Below are 23,666 nucleotides of genomic sequence, written 5' to 3' on the forward strand. Positions count from 1 at the left end.
ACTGAAATTGTGCTTGTTTATAGCAAAGAAAACTGCCAATAGAAAAGGTTCACAACCAACAGTAACTTCCACGTGCACTCCCTTACATTAAAAGTATGTAGTGTTTCTCATACTAAATTATCTGATTACACACATTTACCTCAATTGATTTGGGGCCATCATATCTTGGAAGAACCACGAAAAACAAAGCCTTGCACTGTAGCTTTCCAGGCTTTATTTCAGCAATAACCCCTTTGTTCAAGCTATTACTGTACTTCTTCCTGCATTCTTCCTGTAAGGAATCACCGCCCACTTTCAAAAGGGCGTGGCAAGCACCTTTTGTTAGGTCCATAGTCCTAGATGTGGAACATACAATGACATCAACCTACACAAAAAACGACATGTCAGCTATAAATCACATCTCAATCACAACCTCAAAAGCCTGTACTATTTTTGTTTAGCATTTTGTTCTATATTGGTATCAGCAATATGATACGCATTTAAACTAATAAAAAAGGCTCTAGGACAAACAATAACATAATGTGGAAATTACCTGTTGTGCTGCGATGTCTTCAACAACAAGATCAATTGTACAACTTCCTTTCTTGAGACCTTTACCAAATAGATTGAAAAATACATGATATTATTATGTTATATTGTGCTTATTTAAAGCTTAGTTTCATATTGTTCAAACCTGAGATTTGATACTTAAGAAACAAAAAACTGTCATTGTCGTGCTAGAAATATTCCCGGCGTGACTGAGTGCCAGGTGCCCAACAACAATTTTTTAACACGCAGATTTGACCTTTATCTAATTAATATATTTTTAACTCCATATGCTTTGTTCCACCTTCTAATGCATGCATGTTTGCCTAATTTGTTGCGTCCATTTAAGCCACAATACGTTAAATGCCACAAAACCACCACAAAATGTTTGAAAATAAGGCAATAACAACCAGAGTTTCGCGGTCCGAGACATATGCCTTCCCCCCCAAAAAAAAACAACAACAGTGCTTTGAACTAGTGACCCCAATTTCAATAGGGGTCGTCTACTTTCCAAGGCCAATGCACATGAGAAGTATGAAGCCAGTCGGTAAATTCATCGACAAGTTCTTAATCTGAAAGGAATTTCACACTTATTGTCACAGTGAAATTAACCTTTGACCTCATTTCCAGAATTTCAATCTACTGTCCAAGGCCAATGCACATGGGAAGTATCATGCCAATCGGTAAATTAGTTGAAAAGTTATTGATCAGAAATGTTTTCACACTTATTGTGACCTTGACCTTTGACCTAGTGACCCCAATTTCAATAGGGGTCATCTACGGTCCAAGGCAAATGAACATGGGAAGTACCAAACCAATTGGTCAATTCATAATTAAGTTATTAATCAAAATTATATTTTTACATTTATTTATTGTGACAGTGACCTTGACCTTTGACCTAGTGACCCCAATTGCCATAGAAGTCATCTACTGTCCAAGGTCAATGCACATGCAAATTTTCAAGCCAATCGGTCAGTTTGTTGACAAGTTTTTGATTGGAAACAATGGTCACACTTATTGTGACAGTGACCTTGACCTTTGACCTAGTGACCCCAATTTCAATAGAGGACAGCAACTGTCAAAGGCCAATGCGCATGTGAAGTATCAAGACAATCGGTCAATTCGTTGACAAGTTATTGATACAAAACAAACTGGTCTCCCGACAAGACAGACAAACAGACATACCAATCAACATCCAGCCAAACAATATACCCCTTCTTCTTTGAAAAGGGGCATAATAAGGTAAACAAGAGCATTATTGTAACAAAACATACTAGTTGCTGCCATTGTCCCTGTGTCGCCTCTTAGTCGGTTTTCTAACTCCAACTTAAATGCCTGACAAAAACAACAACAGAAAAACAATAATGTGAATGTATATGAACACATGATTTTCTTGTTTTCATTAAAGAAACGTTTTTCACAGTATGGGAAAATGACAATTAAAAACTAGAGGGCCATGATGGCCCTGAATCACCTGACTAACCTTTCTACATCAACTTAAATTATATCAGACCCATATACAATCCCAACCCAGATTTCATTAATTAATATATTCTGACAAAATTTCATTCAGACGTGATGAGAACTGCGACCTCTTTCATCTTTACAAGGTTTTACTAGAATTGGCCCGGTGACCTAATATTTGACCCCAGATGACCCATATACGATCCAAAATCAGATTTTAACAAGAAAAATGCTGACCACATTTCATTAAGATCTGATGAAAACTGTGACCTCTATTGTCTACACAAGGTTTTTCTATGATTTGACCTAGTGACCTAGTTTCTGACCCCAGATGACCCAAATAATAACCCAATCCAGATTTTATCAAGATAAACATTCTGACCAAATTTCATTAAGATTGGATGAAAACTGCGACCTCTATTGTCTACACAAGGTTTTTCTATTATTTGACCTAGTGACCTAGTTTTTGACCCCAGATGATCCAAATACAATCCCAACCCAGATTTTATCAAGATTAACATTCTGACCAAATTTCATAAAGATTGGATGAAAACTGCGACCTCTATTGTCTACACAAGGTTTTTCTATTATTTAACCTAGTGACCTAGTTTTTGACCCCAGATGATCCAAATACAATCCCAACCCAGATTTTATCAAGATTAACATTCTGACCAAATTTCATAAACATTGGATGAAAACTGTGACCTCTATTGTCTACACATGGTTTTTCGATTATTTGACCTAGTGACCCAGTTTTTGACCCCAGGTGATCCAAATACAATCCCAACTGAGGTTTTATCAAGATAAACATTCTGACCAAATTTCATAAAGATTGGATGAAAACTGTGACCTCTATTGTCTACACAAGGTTTTTCTATTATTTGACCTTGTGACCTAGTTTTTGACCCCAGATGACCCAAATACAATCCCAACCCAGATTTCATCAAAATAAACATTCTGACCAAATGTCATAAAAAATGGATGAAAACTGTGACCTCTATTGTCTACATATGATTTTCTATTATTTGACCTAGTGACCTAGTTTTTTTAACCCCAGGTAACCCAAATACACTCCCAACCGAGGTTTTATCAAGATAAACATTCTGACCAAATTTCATAAAGATTGGATGAAAACTGTGACCTTTATTTTCTACACAAGGTTTTTCAATTATTTGACATAGTGACCTAGTTTTTGACCCCAGATGACCCAAATACAATCCAAACCCAGATTTCATCAAGATAAACATTCTGACCAAATTTCATAAAGATTGGATGAAAACTGTGACCTCTACTGTCTACACAAACAAATTGTTGACGGACACACGTACGCACAAACGCACGCACAACGGACGCCGGACATCACACGGTCACATAAGCTCACCACGTCAGTTCATGACAGGTGAGCTAAAAATGGTTGCCATTAATAAAAAGCATGTAAAATTTTCCTACAAGCAAAATAACACTCTTGACTAGAAAACATGTTTCAAATATATGTTTGTTTATTGATGTTCATCAACCAAAAAGATTGAAAAGTTATAAAGCTTTTGTAATGTTTATTATCGATAATTTAACAAAAACATGTATTATTGTCATATGGTTTTATATATAATTAAGCACAAAAATGTATTACTGTCATATGGTTTTAACTAGACTGCATGTTGTAAATTTGTGTGGTTTAATGGTATAAAGTTAGCTTTTGCTTCTAGAGGTATTAGGTTCAATACTAAAGGCAAGAAATTTTGTTTTCCATTTTATCTTGTCCATTATTATTACAATTATTTAAAACTATACCAAACATTTCACTTCTTTATATTTAAGTTTTGTTAGTAAAATATTATAATAATTTTTCAAAAGTTTAAACATCTGTGAACGAATTACTTTAAAACAAAATAATTCATGTGGTGTGATCTTTGTAATAAAATGCAATGTTTGTGACAATCAATGGGGAAATGCCAGACCTTAAATGAGTTGTTCACTAAATTTTGTATTTGAAAAATACCATTCATTATTTGTACTAACATAACAATAATAAATGTATTTGGTGAAGTCTACTATACTTATAAAAGAAAATTATAAATTTTGTGTACTAAACATTTACTAAAAAGTCTAAGAAATTTTGGTTATTTGCTATATTTCTGATGACCTTTATAACAACTTTTATTAATATTCTTATTCAAATTTGTTGAGATATTGCATAAAAAAGTAGGAATCAATTTATAAATGATTTTTGTTTTCCAAACATTTCATTTAAAGATTGTTAAAAACAATCCATGCACAACACTTACTTGTTTAACATTTGTATCAAGATGAAACACAACAAACTTCACACTTTTCAGAGTTGAGGTTGGATTTGCCTTGTCAAAGTCAGTGGCTTCTTGCATCATCTCATGTGCAACTTTATGAACTGGATACTTAAGTTGACCACAGCCTAGAGCACTGAATAGTATCGACTCCTTTTTTTGTTTGGATCCCAACTCGAGGGCAGTTTTCACAGCTTTCTTCAAAACCTATTATTCAAATACATACAACAGCAACATATAACAGCATTAATATGTATGATCAACATGATTAACTAACTATTTAATAACATCAGCAAGACGAAATAGTACTCACTTGTCACAAAATAAGCCCTTTTTAAAGGGCCCACAAACATTTCTTCTTTGCAAAATAATCTATGGGACACTTTATTTACATTTTTAAGCAAACTAACAATTACTTTGACTGTTGACCCTATGTGCCTTCTACAACACGGTATAAATTGTTGTATTATCAATATAATCTTTGCATGGCGACAGCTCAATCGTTCTATATGTATTAAACCAACAACTAATTGTCTATAATCAGTAACAAGGACCTAAACTTTGATCACACTCCTCTAAAGTGAAATACACGGACATAATAAATATGTGTATCAAGTTTCATCAATATTGCTAAATCCCTTTCCAAGTTATTGAAATCAAACAATTCCTCGATATCTACTACCGGTAATTGTGACCTTGATCCCATACCCCATACCATATCGCAGGCTGAATTTGGTAATAAGGCATATAGCTGTGAAGTTTCAATAAAATCGTTCAGTTTTTTATTGACTTATTCAGCCAGAAATATTTACCAGTGATCTTAAACCCATCAGTATTTCTCAAAATAAGTTTTAATGGAACGCATCTATATTTATGTAGTTATATGACAATGGCTCAATTTTGTACTTAGTTACTAAGCGGTATCCATTTTTCTAATTTAATTAACAGTAACTTTGAATCTCATCATGTATGCCACAAGAATTTCCTGCAAGGTCTGTATATAAGGTAGGTATATACGATGTTTTAAAACAAAAACTAATTTTTTAATATTCTTAGTTTTTATTATAAATTTCAATAACTCCTTTTCATCAAAAAATGAAAAGAATTCCCTTCTGCTTTTAAGTCAAAATTACCTTGACCCACCCAATCCCACATAAAATCCCAAGGGAGGGGGGTGATATTGGAATATCTTGGTACAAGGTATTTATATATAAAGTTCGATAAAAAATATTTAAGTTCAATAAGATGTAACCTGTCTAAATTGTAAAGACGTCATTTTAGTATGGGAAATACATGTTTTTAAGTTTAAATGAGATATTTGATTCCAATCCTGGCTTGAAAACAAGCTTACCAGAAGAACACTTTCACTTGTTCATTTTGTGTGTATGCAGATTTCTACTTTAAAAATGCACTTAACTGCGACAAATGTTAAACTAGAGTTAATTAACTTGCCATATTGAGTCATTTTAATAATGGGATTGATATTTTAAGTTTGAATCAAATCCCTTGAGAAACTAGCTGAAAGAATTTAAAAAAATCATGCATAAAATATATATTGTTTATATAAATAAAATCCTTTAAAACAATTTAACCTGCTTATTATATTTAAAGCATATAAACATTTGTGAGAGTGAAATGGGCCATAATTTTGACAAATGTCAATATAAAATTACAAAATTTGACACAAGCGAAATAACACTCCTGACTAGAAAACATGTTTCAAATATATGTTTGTTTATTGATGTTCATCAACCAAAATGATTCAAAAGTTATAAAGCTTGTGTAATGTTTTTATCGATAATTTAACAAAAACATGTATTATTGGCATATGGTTTCATCGATAATTAAGCACAAAAATGTATTACTGTCATATGGTTTTAACTAGACTGCATGTTGTAAATGTGTGTGGTTTAATGGTATAAAGTTAGCTTTTGCTATGATTATGTCCGGTATGATTAAGCGGACAGAGGGATATTCTTCCAGGTTAGATGTTACTTTGCAAAGAAAACCAACCCAATAAAAATGTCATGTTTGAACACTATGCCATGAAAATACATTTTTAAAGCTACTAACTAATTCTTACCTCGATAGGGTTAGGGTCTTTAGAATCCCATCCAGGTAAACTGGTAAGGTACAGTTTCTTGCATTTCATACGACTACCACTCACATCTGCAATCTCACCAAACTTGATATCTTTATATTTATGATGGATTTCCTGTTGTAGTTCTTCACCAGCTACCTTTAAAATTGCCTGACCAGCTTTCCCGCTTTTTAGTTCCAAATTTGGGGATGTGGAAACAACAAAGATATCTCCCTAATGCAATTGAAAAAAATGGGTTTAATAAACATCCATACCCGATTTGGAAGTGCATACAATTTAAATGGTAAAATAGGAATCCAAATGTTGTATAAAATGGGGTAGTCGACAACTAAAAATCTTGAAGATCGAGGTTAAAGTGAGGTTTGTTTGTTTCGGTGGATGATTGGTTACTCAAGTTTATAAAATATGGCAGACCATACCATGCCAATAATTTGCTGAACTCGACTTGGTATTGTTCAATTCTATTTATATTTGTTAAATTAAGCTTTGGTCAACGCAATCATCTCCGGATAATCATAAGTCAAAATGTATTTAAAGTTATTCAACACAAGAGCTTTGTCACAGATTTAAAAGTCCCCAAATAGTTAATTTTGATTAAGTAAAAACAGATCTTAATAAGGTCAATCAACCAAGCTTATGTTCTTTTTTAAGTTTTTAGTTTTCTTTTATTTTTGCAGCCAATGCAATCACACACACACGAAAACAGAAATAAAATGCATATTGCCAGAATGGCCCTTTATCCACATACTATGTAATAAGTTTCATCAACCGACAACTAAGTGACTCATTGAGTTATTGTAAGAATCAGATGTTCGATTTCATGCATTGTAACCAAAGCAACAACAATTTTTGCGAGCGAAAAAACTAAAATAACATGAATATTCCCCACATGGCATTCTATCCACACACTGAGTTTAAATAAACCAGCTTCAGTGCTTTTGGAGTTGCTTCGAGGGCCGTATTCACCAACAACTCTTTAGCAATTCTGAGACTTAAGAATAAATAATTTCCTTTATTTTTTATTATTAAGTAAAGAATTGTTGGTGAATACGGCCCCTGTGATCAAGATTTCAGTTTTTACTTATTACTGCAACCTTAAGAAACACTTTCTTCAGACAAACAAAAGAAGGAGCATGCATATTTCCTATATGACCCTTTCTAATAATGGAGCAAGCTTACGTTACTTTTGACTCATTGCAGGACATATTGCAAATCTGTTACAAAGCACCCACAACTTTCTTTTGTCGAACAAACACAAATCAACCTTTAGTACTCTTTTGATAATTGCAGAATCCACATTCAGATGGACAGATGGACCGAGCGATGTTAAACCTATAGCCCCTTATGGTTATCCAGTAACACAGTAAAACGCCTGATGAATGATTATATATTTAATTATAAGACCTTTTAAGATACCTTTTGTTTTCCTATTTCACCCTCAATAATACGAATTTTGGTTCCATTCTGCAAAGACAGCTTTTGATGTGTTTCTGTTTTACCTGGAAGAAAATATGCTTAAGTTTATATGTTACCAACAGGCAACTATCAATTGTATTAAGACGAATAACTATACAGAATATTAGTAGACTGCAGAGTTCGGATGGGTTGCCAGAACTCTCAGTGCAAGACTGGCCAACAATTTACTTTACCTTAAAACAGCATCATTGCATGGTAAGACACATGTTTCACACAATACCATTGAAACGCAAAAAATTATGTTATTGCCAGTTGGATCCTAATCGTTACCAAAATCAATCTTGACTTGTGAAATCTGATTTTACCAAGCATATGAATACTATGTGGTGATTTCTGCTGAAAATGTTTATAGAGTTTATTTGACACATGTCTACCATTAATACTGTGGTTATATCAAGAAATTCATAATAAAAACCCATATTGCAGACAGTTAGATAGATTGACCTTATCATTCCCAAATATTGGCCAAAAAATGTTTTTGTGGGACTAACATAATAATTTGTCAAATAAACTTTCAATAAAACTGATTCCATAAATCAAGGATTGAGAAATAATTTGTCATGTGTTTGTATGAGATAAAATATTAAGGAACTAACTAGTTTAACTCTCAAAACTTTACATGTAAATGGCACAAAAGGCTGATGATACTTAAAAAAAGGTCCATAATAACACTTAAGTGCTGACCTGATATCACACAATACAACATTTTTGTAAATAGTGTAATGTAGCTTTAACTTAAATTGAGCAAAATTAAAACTTGGCTAAGATAGGGCTAAGAAAAACATTCTGATAAAGTTTGATGAAGATCAAATCATATATAGAGCTTTTAAGGTGCTAACAAGATAGTCAAAGATCGAGCCAAAACTGTGGCCTCTATTATATTAAGTTGTTAAAAGCAAACCGTTGACCAGGCATAATGCAGACAGCAAAACACTCAATGTCGATGCAGTATTGACACTAATAAGAAAAGATCACACAGGCAATTAATGTTCAGATGAGCTAAAAGATATATACGCTGACCTGAGTGTGACCTTGCCACAGCACCAGGCGTCTGACCATCAGCGGGGATTGTATCATAATGGTCCTCTTTAATTTGAAGTGTTCCAGGACTGAAATACATCTGCTCATCTACACGCATTATTATGCACCTGAAAAACACCAGACAATGTAACATACATTCAGTTCTAAAAACACGCTTATCATCAATATACAGTTTGTCAAGCTTAAACATATGTGCACAGACTAACCTTTTATTAAAATTGGCTAACAATATTGAACAATATTTACTGAACTCTGATATAATCAAAACAAATCTATTGGCCTAGTTTCTTGAGACACAATGTGTGCCTTCCAAAGCTTTAAAGATGCAATGTAAAGTGAACTGCCATGACTCATTGTAACGTTGCTTTTCAGGCTGAGTTGAACCGTTTTTTAACTCAGTCAAGACGTCATTGAGACTTCAACAGCCATGAACACAAGGATGTTTTCTATTTAACTTAGTGGGGGTTTTAAACTCACAATACCCAGTTTTATGAAATTCTGACATGATATGTGGCCTCTAGAACATATTTAACTAGACATCATCTAGATACAACTTCTGACCAAATTTGGAGAAGATTGGATGAAAACTACTTGAAATAAAGAGCGGACAACATGCTGAATGTTAAAAATGCACTAAGTGACCCCGTGACCTAGTTTTTGATCCGGCAGAGAGTGGACACGGACCGACCGACAGACCGACCGACCGACAGACAAGTTCACTCCTATATCCCCCTTAAGCTAAACATTGATGACAAAGAGACACGTGACAGGCATAAACACATTGGGCAAAGGTGAGCTGTATGGTAAATTACCTTTATAGATTAATATTTAACACATCCATATTAGTTAATATATTCCTATGAAATGATCCTCATTGTTTTAAATCAAAGCAAATTGCAACACAAAAATTGTAACACATGTATGGCATCAATTAACATGAGACACTGGGGCACTGATAAACAGGTACAGGTTTATAATATGGATAATAAATATTTAAAATAAGAAAATTATCTTACTTTGTTTCAGCTTCAATTTCGGCTATTTTCCCATGCACTTGTACATCATCATAAACTCTGTTGACACCAATTTTATCAACTTTGTGTTTCTCGCTTACAATTGATGAAATGAGTTTTTTCAATTGTTTCTGTGTTTCATTACGACTTCTCTCATTACCCTTTACAACGAAGGAGAATCTTGAATCTGTTAGAGTATCAAGATTGGACAATAAAATTGTAAAAAATATTGTTAACTTATATATGAGTCTCAGATGTAAATCAAAAGCATATGCAAGGAAGCAAATATGTTGGTTCAGCTTTGTTATCGTATGTTTATCTGCCTGTGATCACAAAACATGTTTGAATGAACGTTGGTGCACTACTCTGAAAATTACGAAACTCTTTTATCACCAACTATTAAAATTGATTTCTATTAAAACCAAAAAGAATCATCCAAACATAATTTACCTAAAAGTCTCAATGATCCATTCTCCTTCTCAAGGGTTTGATCCATTTGTTTGATCAGATCTTGCTTGTGCTTCTTAATAAAATTGTACTCTGCATCACTTGGTTGTATAACAACCTCCCGTGTAAAATTTTTATCCATGAACATTTTCATGTCACTGACCATTTTTTCAACATTTGGTGTCCAACCAAAAAAAATTATCTTTAAATGTTGCTCATAGATATGCCAATCTGCCAAAGATTCATTGTCTTCAGTTAAATCTTTGGAAAATACATTAAATTCAAGACTATCCACTATGCTAGCATCTGTGACTAAAAAGTTGATTGATTTGTCTGTGACGCTTGATGTAAATATCTTTCTAATTGTAGCTTCCGTTTCCACATCTTCATATTCATACTGCGAAGAATAATTGGCATCCTCCAGGTAAGCACATTTTAAGCTGCTACCTTCGACTTTCCAAACAGCTTCAATGTTCTCTTTCTTAAAAGCCTCATCAAGTTTATCACACAACGCTTGTTTCTCTTTTATGACACGAAGACAATGTTCTGACAGGCACTGATTTAAGTTCACATGCTGTATACGATTCCTAGTTTCCAGTATATTCTTTTGCATGGTTGTGATATTATCAGGTTGACCTTCCATTGTGACTGTGTCATCTCCAAGGTTTACATCTAGGTCAGTCTCCTTCATGGACTCAAATGTTCCAAGCTTGCTCATCAAACAAATGTCCAACTCTTTTAACTGCATGCATTCTGATGTCCTCCTTAACTGCCGTTCTAAAGCTTTTGCTTGACCAAAAAGGTTATCCTTCACGTCTTGTCCAAAGCCTTTCAAACTGTCCATCTCAATCAGTTTTGTTTTGTCATTGCAGCACACAGCAACCTTCTCTTCATGTTCATATTCTACAAAATACAGGATGACATATGATAAATTTTTCCATAAATGCCAATCATATTTAAATTAGCATATTTATTTAACATTTTAGAATAATCGGTTACACTATAAATGAGCCAAACTAATAAGCTTTTCGAGAGATGATCTTTTCTGACAAGTTAACAAAAGCAATTAAATTGCAATCACTATTTTTCAGATAGATACACTGTACTAACTTGCATTTATTGTCAAGCACCAGTTAACTGTTAAGGTTGGCCATTGTTTATTGAATCAAGATCTTCCATTATAAACTGTGTTTGCAGAAATGTTGAGCATTTACTACCACTTAACATCAATATTTACAGTTTTTTTTACAATAAATTATTATTATTACAATGAGTTATTAATCCCTTGACTATACAAATATAATGTTCCATCATTGACTTATCTTTCTTATAATAATATAAAAATCTTCCTTAAGCAAAGAATATTCATCACTTACTTTTGCAAAGTGTTTTCATATCTTCCCAAATTTGTGCAGAACAATCAAGATCATAATGCTCAAGTTCATGTTTCATGAAGTTTTCTACAAACTGAGCGACCTCTCCATGCCATTTAGCTTTCCTAGTTTTGATATTAGTCGTCGTCCGGTTAAGTGTGCACATGATTTTAAGTCCCTCGTCTTTGAATTCACAACGACATGACTTGCTTTCAAGATTAAGAATGAAGGTCATACAAGCTGGCCTAAAATAAACCACAACATGTATTATGAATGTATGATTGCAAAGACTTGACTGCTTCATTTGTGAGGAAGTTATTGAGAACAAAATAAGGCTTTCGAAGGTAAAATTAAAGATATCTAGAGCTTTGTCACCATTATGTTTAAGGTTAAAAGGTGCGGTTTATAGTCTGCTTCCATATACATCTTCAGCCGACTTCACAATCAACCTCTCGATCACTGGGATATAAGTCATCCGTTAACACATGGCGCACCAGGCAGCCACGGCACATTGGCTTATTTCCCTCACAGGTACCCATTTATACACCTGGGTGGAGAGGAGCAAGCGTGGGATTAATTTTTTGCTCAGAAAAATCCAGTGCATGGGCGGGATTCGAACCAGGGACCTTTCGATCCCTAGCCCAGCATCTTACCACTAGACCACTGTCCCCACAATTATGACCAAAGCCCGGTACCGCTTTGTCGGATTTTTTCAATAATAAAGAATTAACTTAGGAAAATGTGATAAATATTGCATACCAAATATATGTAATCATTATTGCAAACCCAATATATAATGACTAATTTTTTATTCATAGTTACCACCGCAGTAAGCACTTGCTAGGCAAAAATCTAAAGCAGGCGCTAAAACATCAGTGATGCTAAGTAGCCATACATTTAAATACGTGCTTTAATTTTGTTGCAACTTCGGAAAAAATTAAACAATTAAGTAAGAAATTAAAATTAATTTAAATAAGGAAATACAAATTGAAGATTAAACTTTTAGTTAGACAAAGAAAGAAAAAGTCACAACTATAAAAATGTTCGAAAAGGTCATTTATTTGAAATTGAGGTGTTTGACGAAGCAGTATCCAAATTGATCGATCCACAAACTTATATCATTTTATGCAAACAAACTGACCACCTTACGGAGTGACTCCTTTTGCCAAGTATAAAAAGACATCTTCAAGATATGAACTTCAAAGATAATGATAATCAATTACATTTGCAAAAGCCTTTTTGTGTTGTTTGTAAGTCGAATGATGATTGGTTCTGGCAAGACAACCTTATGAAGGTCTGGATCCCACACATCTCCCCAGTCGCAGCGGAAAAACAGGGAAACAACCAAAGGTTTGTTGTTAAGGACATGGTCTCTTTTCTGACTGAATGCCTCTGCCACTGTGAATGAATTGTATTTACATGACTTTGTTTCAACAGGACTGAGTTTCTTATTTAGGTTGCTTATAAATAATGACGGTTTAACATTCCAAAATGTCCAGTATTACTTATACCTGGTATTCACATTCTTACCAGATGTATCAGCAGAAAAAAACAAGCAAATTCTTTGATTTGATATCTCCCGCAAAATAATTATTTTTATGCATTGCAATTCTCCTTATAAATATCTATACATTCATGCAGTTAGATATATAAATCTTGTAGCATATGTGAGATATTGCCCTACAAAGTTACACAATACAAAACCAACAATGGGGAATAACTCTTATTTAAGAAAGTGTTGGGTTATGGATCTTGTGCATGGAACTTCTCATTGATATCAATACGACCATGAAGTTTCATGTTGAAGTCTTTCATAGTACCTAAGATATAGCCCTGAACAATTACATCATACAAAAAACAAAGGGAAATAACTCAAAAGTGTAGAGTTATGGTTCAAGTGCCTCACTTTTCCTCATTGATATGTATTCATACATGAATTTACAAGTTTATATCTCATGTAGTTTCTGAGATATAGCCATGAAAATCTGAGTGACAGACGAACAGATGGACTGACGGAATGACGAATGAACTGACGATGCCAATTCCATATCCCTCCACAGGGGATGACAATCAAATTTAAAGAATAATTTTAAAGAATATTGAAGTTTTAACACGCTCTGGGTAAACCAGGCTCAATGCATGTGCGTCAAGTTTCGTCCCAGATTATCCTGTACAGTCAGCACCTTCATAGCAGAGAAGACACGTTTCACCAAGACTGTATTTTTGTTTAGAAGAGACTTCTTTATTACAAAACATTCCATAAAAGCAGATTTTTGTTGTTGACTATGTAAGTTTATGCGGATGTTACATGCATTTAGTCCAGTTTACCCACAGCCTGGCTCATTTATCATGCAAACCCACCTTTTGGATCCTTAAAAGTAGCTACTATGCAGCTTCCATCATCAGTTTCAAACATTTGCTGTTGTAGATCTAAATCACCTCCTGAAAGTTGAACAGCTATTGTCGGAAATGAACAAAACAAACAAGAAGACCAAGATGGCCACGTGTTGCTCAACTGAGATTAAGTAACACAAGTGATGTGTAAAAAGTAAGCACAAGATTGAAGTTGAGCACTGAAAATAAATAAAAATGACTGAATAATAGTTGCCATTATTTAAACAAAACCAAAATTATCTCAAAAAATGTATTATTCATTAATACAAGAACATTCCTTTAAGATAACTAAGAAGTCCCAAAGAAGTTGCTTACTGATGATACGATTTTAAAATCTACATAAGGAAGTTATAACGCCCAAGGCTATTACGTTAGATTTTAAACATTTCCAGTTTTATTCTAGTTTTAAATTTTATGGATGCCAGGGCAATCTCACATTTGTAAACACTGAAATGATATCATCATGGTCTTTTTTTAAATTTGTAGATACATTCAATCACAGTGTGTTTCATTTACAAGTCACACTGAATCTTGGAAGCATTGTTTAATTGCTGTATTTATTGAAATTTAATAATAGCTTTTAACATTTGCATTTGTTTTTGTAACAGACACATTTTATGAAATATTATTGCACTTTATATTTAATGGTATAGAATTATTATGTTAAGACACTTCAATAATAAAACCAATCATGGCATCAAAATAAAATTATATTGATAACAAGCAGCATCATGTAGCAATATATTACCATAGATTAGTTATTCAAATAATCAACCCAGTAGAGGCTGGAGCGACCATTTAAATCTGCTGCTTTGGGTTGATTTAATACATGATATTGCAGCCAAATACAAAAGTCGTATGAATGTACAACTGTTAACTGTAAGTATTGTTTCTATTTGTATACAGTTGTACAAAAGATGACACTTTGGGCTTGTGTCAGCAAAATATGACTTATAAAAACTGCGTATTAGCTTTGACACAAACTGCAGATTTCAACATGCTCACCATGGTTACGTGGGCTTTCCAAAAAAAACTCCAATGAATCATTGATTTCAAGCCCTACTTCGCTGCTGATGGCAACACTGCAGGGTCTATCAATCAGACAAACTTCAAATTTTGTTCCAGACAATATTTTTTCCTTGACTTTCTGCTTTAACCTTTCCATATCTAATAAAGAGAAAACAGTTATATGGGATATTAAATCATTCAGAACTAGAAAAGATATCAAATACCATTTAAAATAAATACTTATTTTCATTTAGGTATCAACCAAACAGAACAGTGTAATAATGTAAACAGCTGTTCTAGGAAATAATTTATGTAAACATGTTCACATATTTGAGCAAAAACCTATTGATACTCATAAAAGTACACCACCAAACAATGTATACAAACCTGGCTTTTCCTTGGTTGAAAAAACAACGCATGTTCGTGAATAATTGAAGACTATATCTTTAAGGTCAATGTCTTTATCTGTGCAGATCTCAAGGTAATCTTGCATATACGTTTGAGAGACACAACTGGCCATGGGTGGATTGAGGACGTTCATAAAAATGTATTGTGTACTTGTGTCTTGGCCTACCTCCTTCTCAGGTATCTGAAGATGACAAATTGCTTTGTAATGAGGACTTACAAATGTTTAAAGATCCCAATCTGAATCACTGTTAAAGAACAAGCATCGATGCCATTTCAAAGCATTTGACTACAAAAAGTACATCCAATTGACTGACAATAAACCAAAATATACATTAGTTTATGTCAACAATCCCCTTTTCAGTGTATTTTGTATATTATTTTATAAATGCAATACATGATTTAAGAATGCTTATTCTGCACATGAACTTTGGTTAATTTCTAACATCATTTACTAAAAATCTAGTCTACTTTTAGTTTCTTGTACTAACCAGGATTTTCAACATAGTTGAAAATGTGAATAAAACATCCAAAAAGCTGCTAATGGACTTACTTTGGGCTCTTTTTTTACTTCCTTTTTCGGTGTATCCCTTTCATATTTCTCACTCTCTAATAATAGACAACAGTAGGCAAGCATTACAGAAAGAAGTGAACACATCAAGTAATCATTAATATAAAGGCATACTTATAGTACATAGTGTGTTGGTAGAGATCTACTTGTCTTAAAACTATAACATGTTTAGTAAACACTGTTAGATTGTGTTTGTTTTGTAATTAACCTTTCAATTGGGTCAGTATATTTGGTCTTTATATAAAATCTAATTGCAGATAATCAATTACTGAAAAAGACAAAAATTCACCTTTTGGTTTTCTTTCTGTTATCTTTGGCTTAGTTTCTGATTGTTTTGTTACATTTTTCTGAGAAGATGAATGCTTGGTAAGCTGAGCTGTTGTCTGCCTTTGATGTGTTGGTGTAGCATGTGTTGGTGAAGCATGTGTTGGTGTAGCGTTCTGCTGCTTTGTAAGTTCATCTTTTGCAGGTGACTCAGCATGCACATTACGGGGTTTGTCTCTACCTGTCGACTTTGGTCTTTCTGGGGACTTCGGTTTGGATTGTGGTTTGGATTGTGATCTTGGTACTCGCGAAACTGGTGTTTCAATATTTGCAGACATTGGTGACTCCTTACTTTGTGGTTGTTCTGTCTTAAAAGGTTGGGTGTTTGCATCAGTGGGTGATGTTTCCTTGCTCGTTGCAGGTGCACGTGGCGAATGCAAACCAAAAGTTGGAAACTGTTGATCAGGATAAAAGGGGGGCAGGACAGGGCCTGGTGGAACAAAGTGAGGTGGAGGATGGCCTCCATACATCTGAGTTGGCATACTTTGGCCTGGAAATTGTCCTTGTATTGGTTGCCTCATCCCGAGCATGAATGGTGGCCATGGAGCTTGTGTTGGGGGAAAGCTTCCAGGATAAGAATGGTCACTCGTAGGTGGTTGATGTGGCCACTGGTTTTGTGGACCTGTTGGAAAAAATCCAGGAAAGCCTGCAAGGGGTGATTTTGATGGAAAGCCTGACATATTAAAAGGAACACCATGCTGCTGTTCCATTAAAAATGGTCCTCTATTTAAATTTTGATCAGACATGTTTGGACTACTTCCTTGAATGGGTGGTATGGGCTGACTATGGAATGCAGACGATGTATAAGTAGAGTTTGTGTCATCTGTAGGATGCTGACTTGCTTCTGCAGACTGCATATTGTCATTGCCTAACTGCTGGTATGGCCCCGACATGGGCTCAGATTCAAGACTATATGCTAAGGACTTTAGTTCTTCCATAAAAACTAAGGACTTTGGTGGTGGGGTTGGCGGTCGTTCATCTTCTGTAGTACTCACGAATGGTTCATCTTCATTTTTTACTTCAGCATCAGACACTGGTTGTTGATCTGGAATTTGAGAACTTGAATCATCATCTTTCATTGGGACAAAATCATCTTCATACTTAATCGTAATGTTGTCATCACTTGAAGAAATCACTGAAATACTGCATGATGACTCATCCAGTTCTTCAGTTTGGCAGTCAGACAGTGGTGCATTTCCATCTTCAGTTTTTGGTTCAATATATGACCAACCTAAATCTGCAGTTTCAACACTGCTTGACATGCTTCTGAATGTTTCAATATGTTGGTTAGTTTGAGCTTCAACTAGTTGAATTGAGTCTTCTGCCTCATCTGAATCTGTATCCTCTACTGATAGTTGATTGCCCTCATCATCTTTTGCACAGTGACTGCGGACTGGTAGTATATCTTCAATTGTATGTTCAGAAGCAGGTTCATATATTTCAGAAGTGTGAAGAGAATTACCTGCATTAGGGTCACTTATTTGAGGTACATTTTCATAGTCAACTGACTCTTGTTCAGTGTCTGCACTCAGTGTGTAGGGCTCTCCTTCCATTTGATCCAATCCTCTTTCTAAACATGCAGAGAGATCAGCATCCAGTCTGCCACGCGTAGTTTCCCGACTTTCATTTAATCCATCCAGACATTTTTCAGACTGTTCAACTTTGGTAGTGAGATTATCCTCACTTGAGCTGTCATGATCATAAAGATCATTTTCAAACTGACATGCAGGATGGTGTTTATCAGCGTTTTCAATGTCAAGTGTTTGAGTAGAGATTTCAACATTTGGTGTTTCTGTAACAATACTTTTTTCATCACCATCAGTCATAACATGCTCGTCTGGGTGATCCTTTTTCATTTGGTCAGCTTTCAGTATTTCCAATTCTTTAGGGACACTTGACAGTTCTGTATTAGAACAAACAATATCAAAATCATGTTCTGAACTGTCTCTATTCATGAGTTTTTCTTCTGCAACACTGCTCTCGCTGTCTTGTGTATGATCTGCAAAATCAGACATGTTTGGACTACTTCCTTGAATGGGTGGTATGGGCTGACTACGGAATGCAGACGATGCATAAGTAGAGTTTGTGTCATCTGTAGGATGCTGACTTGCTTCTTCAGACTGCATATTGTCATTTCCTAACTGCTGGTATGGCCCCGACATAAGCTCAGATTCCTGACTATATGCTAAGGACTTTAGTTCTTCCATAAAAACTAAGGACTTTGGTGGTGGGGTTGGCGGTCGTTCATCTTCTGTAGTACTCACGAATGGTTCATCTTCATTTTTGACTTCAGCATCAGACACTGGTTGTTGATCTGGAATTTGAGAACTTGAATCATCATCTTTCATTGGGACAAAAGCATCTTCATATTTCATAGTAATGTTGTCATCACTTGAAGAAATCCCTGAAATACTGCATGATGACTCACCTAGTTCTTCAGTTTGGCAGTCAGACAGTGGTACATTTCCATCTTCAGTTTTTGGTTCAATATATGACCAACCTAAATCTGCAGTTTCAACACTGCTTGACATGCTTCTGAATGTTTTAATATGTTGGTTAGTTTGAGCTTCAACTAGTTGAATTGAGACTTCTGCCTCATCTGCATATGTATACTCTACTGATAGTTGATTGCCCTCATCATCTTTTGCACAGTGACTGCGGACAGGTAGTATATCTTCAATTGTATGTTCAGAAGCAGGTTCATATATTTCAGAAGTGTGAAGAGCATTATCTGCATTAGGGTCACTTATTTGAGGTACATTTTCATAGTCAACTGACTCTTGTCCAGTGTCTGCACTCAGTGTGTAGGGCTCTCCTTCCATTTGATCCAATCCTCTTTCTAAACATGCAGAGAGATCAGCATCCAGTCTGCCACTCGTAGTTTCCCGACTTTCATTTAATCCATCCAGAAATTTTTCAGACTGTTCAACTTTGGTAGTGAGATTATCCTCACTTGAGCTGTCATGATCATAAAGATCATTTTCAAACTGACATGCAGGATGGTGTTTATCAGCGTTTTCAATGTCAAATGTTTCAGTAGAGAGTTCAATATTTGGTGTTTCTGTAACAATACTTTTTTCATCACCATCAGTCATAACATGCTCGTCTGGGTGATCCGCTTTCATTTGGTCAGCTTTCAGTATTTCCAATTCTTGAGGGAAACTTGACAGTTCTGTATTAGAACAAACCATATCAAAATCATGTTCTGAACTGTCTCTATTCATGAGTTTTTCTTCTGCAACACTGCTTTCGCTGTCTTGTGTATGATCTGCAAAAAGGGATTTGGAAAAATCCTGCTTAAATTCCCTTTTTGGTTGCTCATCTTCATACAAAAAATCTTCAGATTGTGGTGGATGCTTTTTCATCACAGGTTTAGGGGCCAATGGTGGCTTTTTCTTAAATGACTGGGTGATACTCATATCATCAGTATTTTCCCTCTCTGACGTACTCTCAATAATCGAGTAATCTTGCAATCTAGACATAGAATCACTCTCACCAATATTTGGACATTTTTTCTCACTTTGCAAGTTCTGTTCATATGCCTCTGTATTACCAACAGTTTCAAACATTTTTATTCTGTCTTTTACACCTGGGCCTCTAGCTTCATCGACAGCCTTCTCAAAACTTCCAAAGTCGACAGTGCCAATGCTATGTGGTGCATCTTCTTCAATATATGCTTGAGCCAGTGCTTTTCTTATCTCTTTAAGTTCAGGTGGCACATCCATAGCTTCCCTTTAATAAACATTGTAACAACAGTAGTTAAATTGTGTTTTTTGGAAAGCAATGTTCCAGAGAGGACCAAAGGACCTGTCATACTCATTTTGGCATAATGTAGAAATCTTGTAAGACAATTGGTAAATCTGTTAGACATGTGTGACTTTTAATTTTGAAATGTTCAAAACTTTGTCATACATTAACTGTGTCTGGCTGTGTCCAATAAAGCAGTTTTTCTTAATTTTGTCAGGTTGGTCTGACAATATCTCTAACATTTTGATACCTCCATATGATAGAGTAGCTGAGCTGTGTATTAACAAAACGTTGTCACCACTTACTTCGCAAATATGAATATTTAAACGCCACTTTCAACAAATTGCATCATTTTACAACAACTCGGAGAGAGCCGGCTTGGTGATCTTAATGTTATAAATTAAGGAGAGTGTCTTGTTACATTGGACTTCTAATTATAGCTGTCTTTTCAAGTTGAACTTTAACAATTAAAATTTGACTCTGACGCTTGACCAATTTTAGTGCTAGGGGCATAATTTGAACACAATAGAGAACCAAAGTACAATGTAACATACCAAGTATTAAACATGTGGCCCTTGCAGATTCAGAGAAAAATATCTTCAAGTTGTTTTGAAAATAAATCTGTATAAACTATTGTTGCCCCCTGGGTGTGGTCAGTTTTGACCCCAGGGTCATGATATGATTAAACAAGAAGGGGGGAAATATGTACAATGTTGCATACTATATACAACACATCTTGATATTGTAGAAAACTGTTGTAGATGGGTACATGTTTTGCTAATAGTTTTGGGTGAAACATACGTGTAAAAGAAATTCTGAGAACAAAAGTGGCTTTTTTGTATTTGTTATTGTTCTTCTTTCTTTGTATCTGGTTTTATAATCATTTGGTTGATGTTGGTTCTGAGTTTATGAATACTGGGTAATAATTTCATAAGAAAACATTAAGTGTTTTAAATTTTTAATTAATGACTAGTTATAAATTATTTATAAAGTTTTCTATTCATATGATATAAATTTTCACATTAGTATGCCTTGTACATGTTTATAATTTTTGATTAAAATGATATCTTAAAGCCATTTGATACAATATTGTTCAAGACATTAAAACATCACAATTGCATTTTATTCACTAAAATATCTACAGTTTGAAAAAGCTATACACATTATAATACCACTTGTAAAATCAAAGGACCAAAATTTAATTTCTTGGAAATTTAAATAGAATGATTCACTTTCAGTATTTGTTCGATAAGTCAGTGTGCATTTGTTTACAATAACACATGTAACACATAGCATACCAATCCCTCTAATCAGGACTAAAGATAACACAGATAGCGTATGGCCAACTATTTACAATAACACATTCTACATGTGATTAATGGACTTCAAAATATGTTTATGATAGCAAATATTCCGTCAGTCAATATGCAATCATTCAATCTCACTCTTTAGTTTGTAAACTTAAATGAATGTTATCTTGTTGATTAATGTCTACAATATATATGTAATATAAAAACTAGAAATAGATATATAATTGGAGATTATCTGGTTGATTTACTGGTATTAAAGCAAATATTAAAAACAACATGATTTTGTCAAATAAGCCCAGGCCATAGCTTTTATCAAACATTTTAAAAATAAATAATTTATGTTATGTTAATGTTTTGCAAACTTTGCCCAATGACTATCTGAAGGAAAGGAAGTTTGTTACATTGCAGTTATGACACCTAAATGTAATATGTTGTGTGTTTTTGCTGGGCTCTAGTCTTGATCAAACATGTTTTAACGTTAGTGCTTGTACATTTATGATAACACATGCTTCATAAACCATTGGCGTGCAATCGAAAGTTGACACATTCATATTCCAAATTTTCATAATCCATAGTATTAGTTGGAAATAAAGTTGCATTATGGCAAAATACAATCAAATAACTTTAAAATGCTTTAAAACACCTTTTGACAAACAACAAGGAAGAGAAAACTATAATTTTTGATTGGGTAAATAATTGTGATCCAATTTCCACAACTTTGGACAAAACCTTAAATAAGCCTGGGGCTTTTGATGCAATCGTTCTTAAATAAATAGGTTTAAAATTATCTGATGGAGCGTATCTTTGGTATATTTTGAAGCAATATGGGCAGCTATAAGCACTTAGATGTCAACTCACTAGAACATGATCTTCAATAAACCTTCTTGAAACTTCAAGAAGTCATACAATAATCTAAATGTGTGCAATCTTACATCAATACAATATCATTTCTATTTACTGGTTCCTGAGATGATATATACTGCATTTGTACTTGAAAATAAATTAAAACTTTTTTGCATATATGCAAACTTTGTTTACCGAAGTTATACCTCCTTTCACTACTGAGAAGCAAGTTAACAAGAAATTAAAGCTACATGTATCTAAACTGTGAATAAGCAAATTAGTTTACCTAAAATATGGATAAAGGACTTTAATCACCCACATGACTCTTGTTATCATTCAGCACGTGTAACATATAAACAGACTGTTTGATACATGTCAAATATGAAAAACACTTGTATTCTGAATGAATTCAACAGCTATTTATTTTATACATAAAATGAATTTAATAAACACACTGGGCATTTAACAAATATGGCTTAATTTTTTTTTTTGCTTTTGTCCAAATAACAGTTTCATTGTTTTATTAATAAGTTGGGGTTTTTTCAGTGCAAAATGCCTAACCTTTTTCAGCAATTTGCCAAAAATAAGACAGATTTCAATAAAACTTGGACTCCTCGTTTTTTGTTTCAAGGAAGTCCGTCGGAATCCTTCAAAATCATCTTTGAATTATATAAACAAAATCGTTTTCCAAAATCAGAATGACTGTACAAATGAACATCTTACTCAGAATAGTCATTGTCGAACACTGTCTATAAAATCTTAAAGTTGCATTTGTTTATTGTCACATTAAAATTGTAATAATTTAATATTCAACCTCTACATACTGAAGAAGGAAATTTTTAATCCAAAGTCATAACAGCACACTTCAACCACTGCCTGAGAACTGTAGGAGTTCTTCTTTTACAAGGAAGATTATAGACAGCTGCTCTTTTGATAGTGAGAAGTGTTCGATCAAACTAAGTGATGTCGGAAGCATATACAAAACCAGAACAATACCATCATTTGGACTTTGCACTTGAATAAGTATTTTTCTGTTATCCCATGAAAAACCCCGTCTGGTCAACAAGTTTGTTTTCAGGAGATGCATTGTGTACATGTATACTTATTATTGTAATATAATGATGTAAATACTGTTATTTTCAATTGTAAAGTGTATGTAAGCAAAAAAGGAAATTTCTTTTATCAGTTTTAGTGAAACGACTTGGAACTCAAAGGACCCCAGTTTGTTAACAAAATCGCGGAATTTAAACCCTGTTTAAAGTGCTCTGTCATATCTTACACATATGTACCAACAAGAGTCCTTATTAGATCTAATAAGCACAGC

The 23,666-nt window shown here is 34.1% G+C and overlaps 1 protein-coding gene across 1 annotated transcript in view; it reads right to left on the reverse strand.

Moving 5' to 3' along the window:
• The window catches only part of LOC127841042 (protein mono-ADP-ribosyltransferase PARP14-like), a 45,793-nt gene extending 22,516 nt beyond the window's left edge, over positions 1-23,277 (reverse strand). Inside the window, exons 1-17 of the mRNA XM_052369554.1 lie at positions 23,167-23,277; positions 16,408-20,174; positions 16,101-16,156; positions 15,530-15,731; positions 15,140-15,301; positions 14,102-14,182; positions 12,964-13,138; positions 11,744-11,985; positions 10,371-11,270; positions 9,924-10,107; positions 8,887-9,014; positions 7,807-7,889; positions 6,373-6,603; positions 4,275-4,496; positions 1,800-1,860; positions 533-591; positions 140-364 (exon numbers count right to left, since the gene is read on the reverse strand). Of these exons, the coding sequence (XP_052225514.1) occupies positions 140-364; positions 533-591; positions 1,800-1,860; positions 4,275-4,496; positions 6,373-6,603; positions 7,807-7,889; positions 8,887-9,014; positions 9,924-10,107; positions 10,371-11,270; positions 11,744-11,985; positions 12,964-13,138; positions 14,102-14,182; positions 15,140-15,301; positions 15,530-15,731; positions 16,101-16,156; positions 16,408-20,167 (6,771 nt within the window). The 5' untranslated portion in view covers positions 20,168-20,174; positions 23,167-23,277. The remainder of the gene's footprint in view (positions 1-139; positions 365-532; positions 592-1,799; positions 1,861-4,274; positions 4,497-6,372; positions 6,604-7,806; positions 7,890-8,886; positions 9,015-9,923; positions 10,108-10,370; positions 11,271-11,743; positions 11,986-12,963; positions 13,139-14,101; positions 14,183-15,139; positions 15,302-15,529; positions 15,732-16,100; positions 16,157-16,407; positions 20,175-23,166) is intronic.
• Positions 23,278-23,666: the final 389 nt, after the last annotated feature.

Source organism: Dreissena polymorpha, chromosome 8 (assembly GCF_020536995.1).
Source record: "Dreissena polymorpha isolate Duluth1 chromosome 8, UMN_Dpol_1.0, whole genome shotgun sequence".
Classification (NCBI taxonomy): Eukaryota; Metazoa; Mollusca; class Bivalvia; order Myida; family Dreissenidae; genus Dreissena; species Dreissena polymorpha.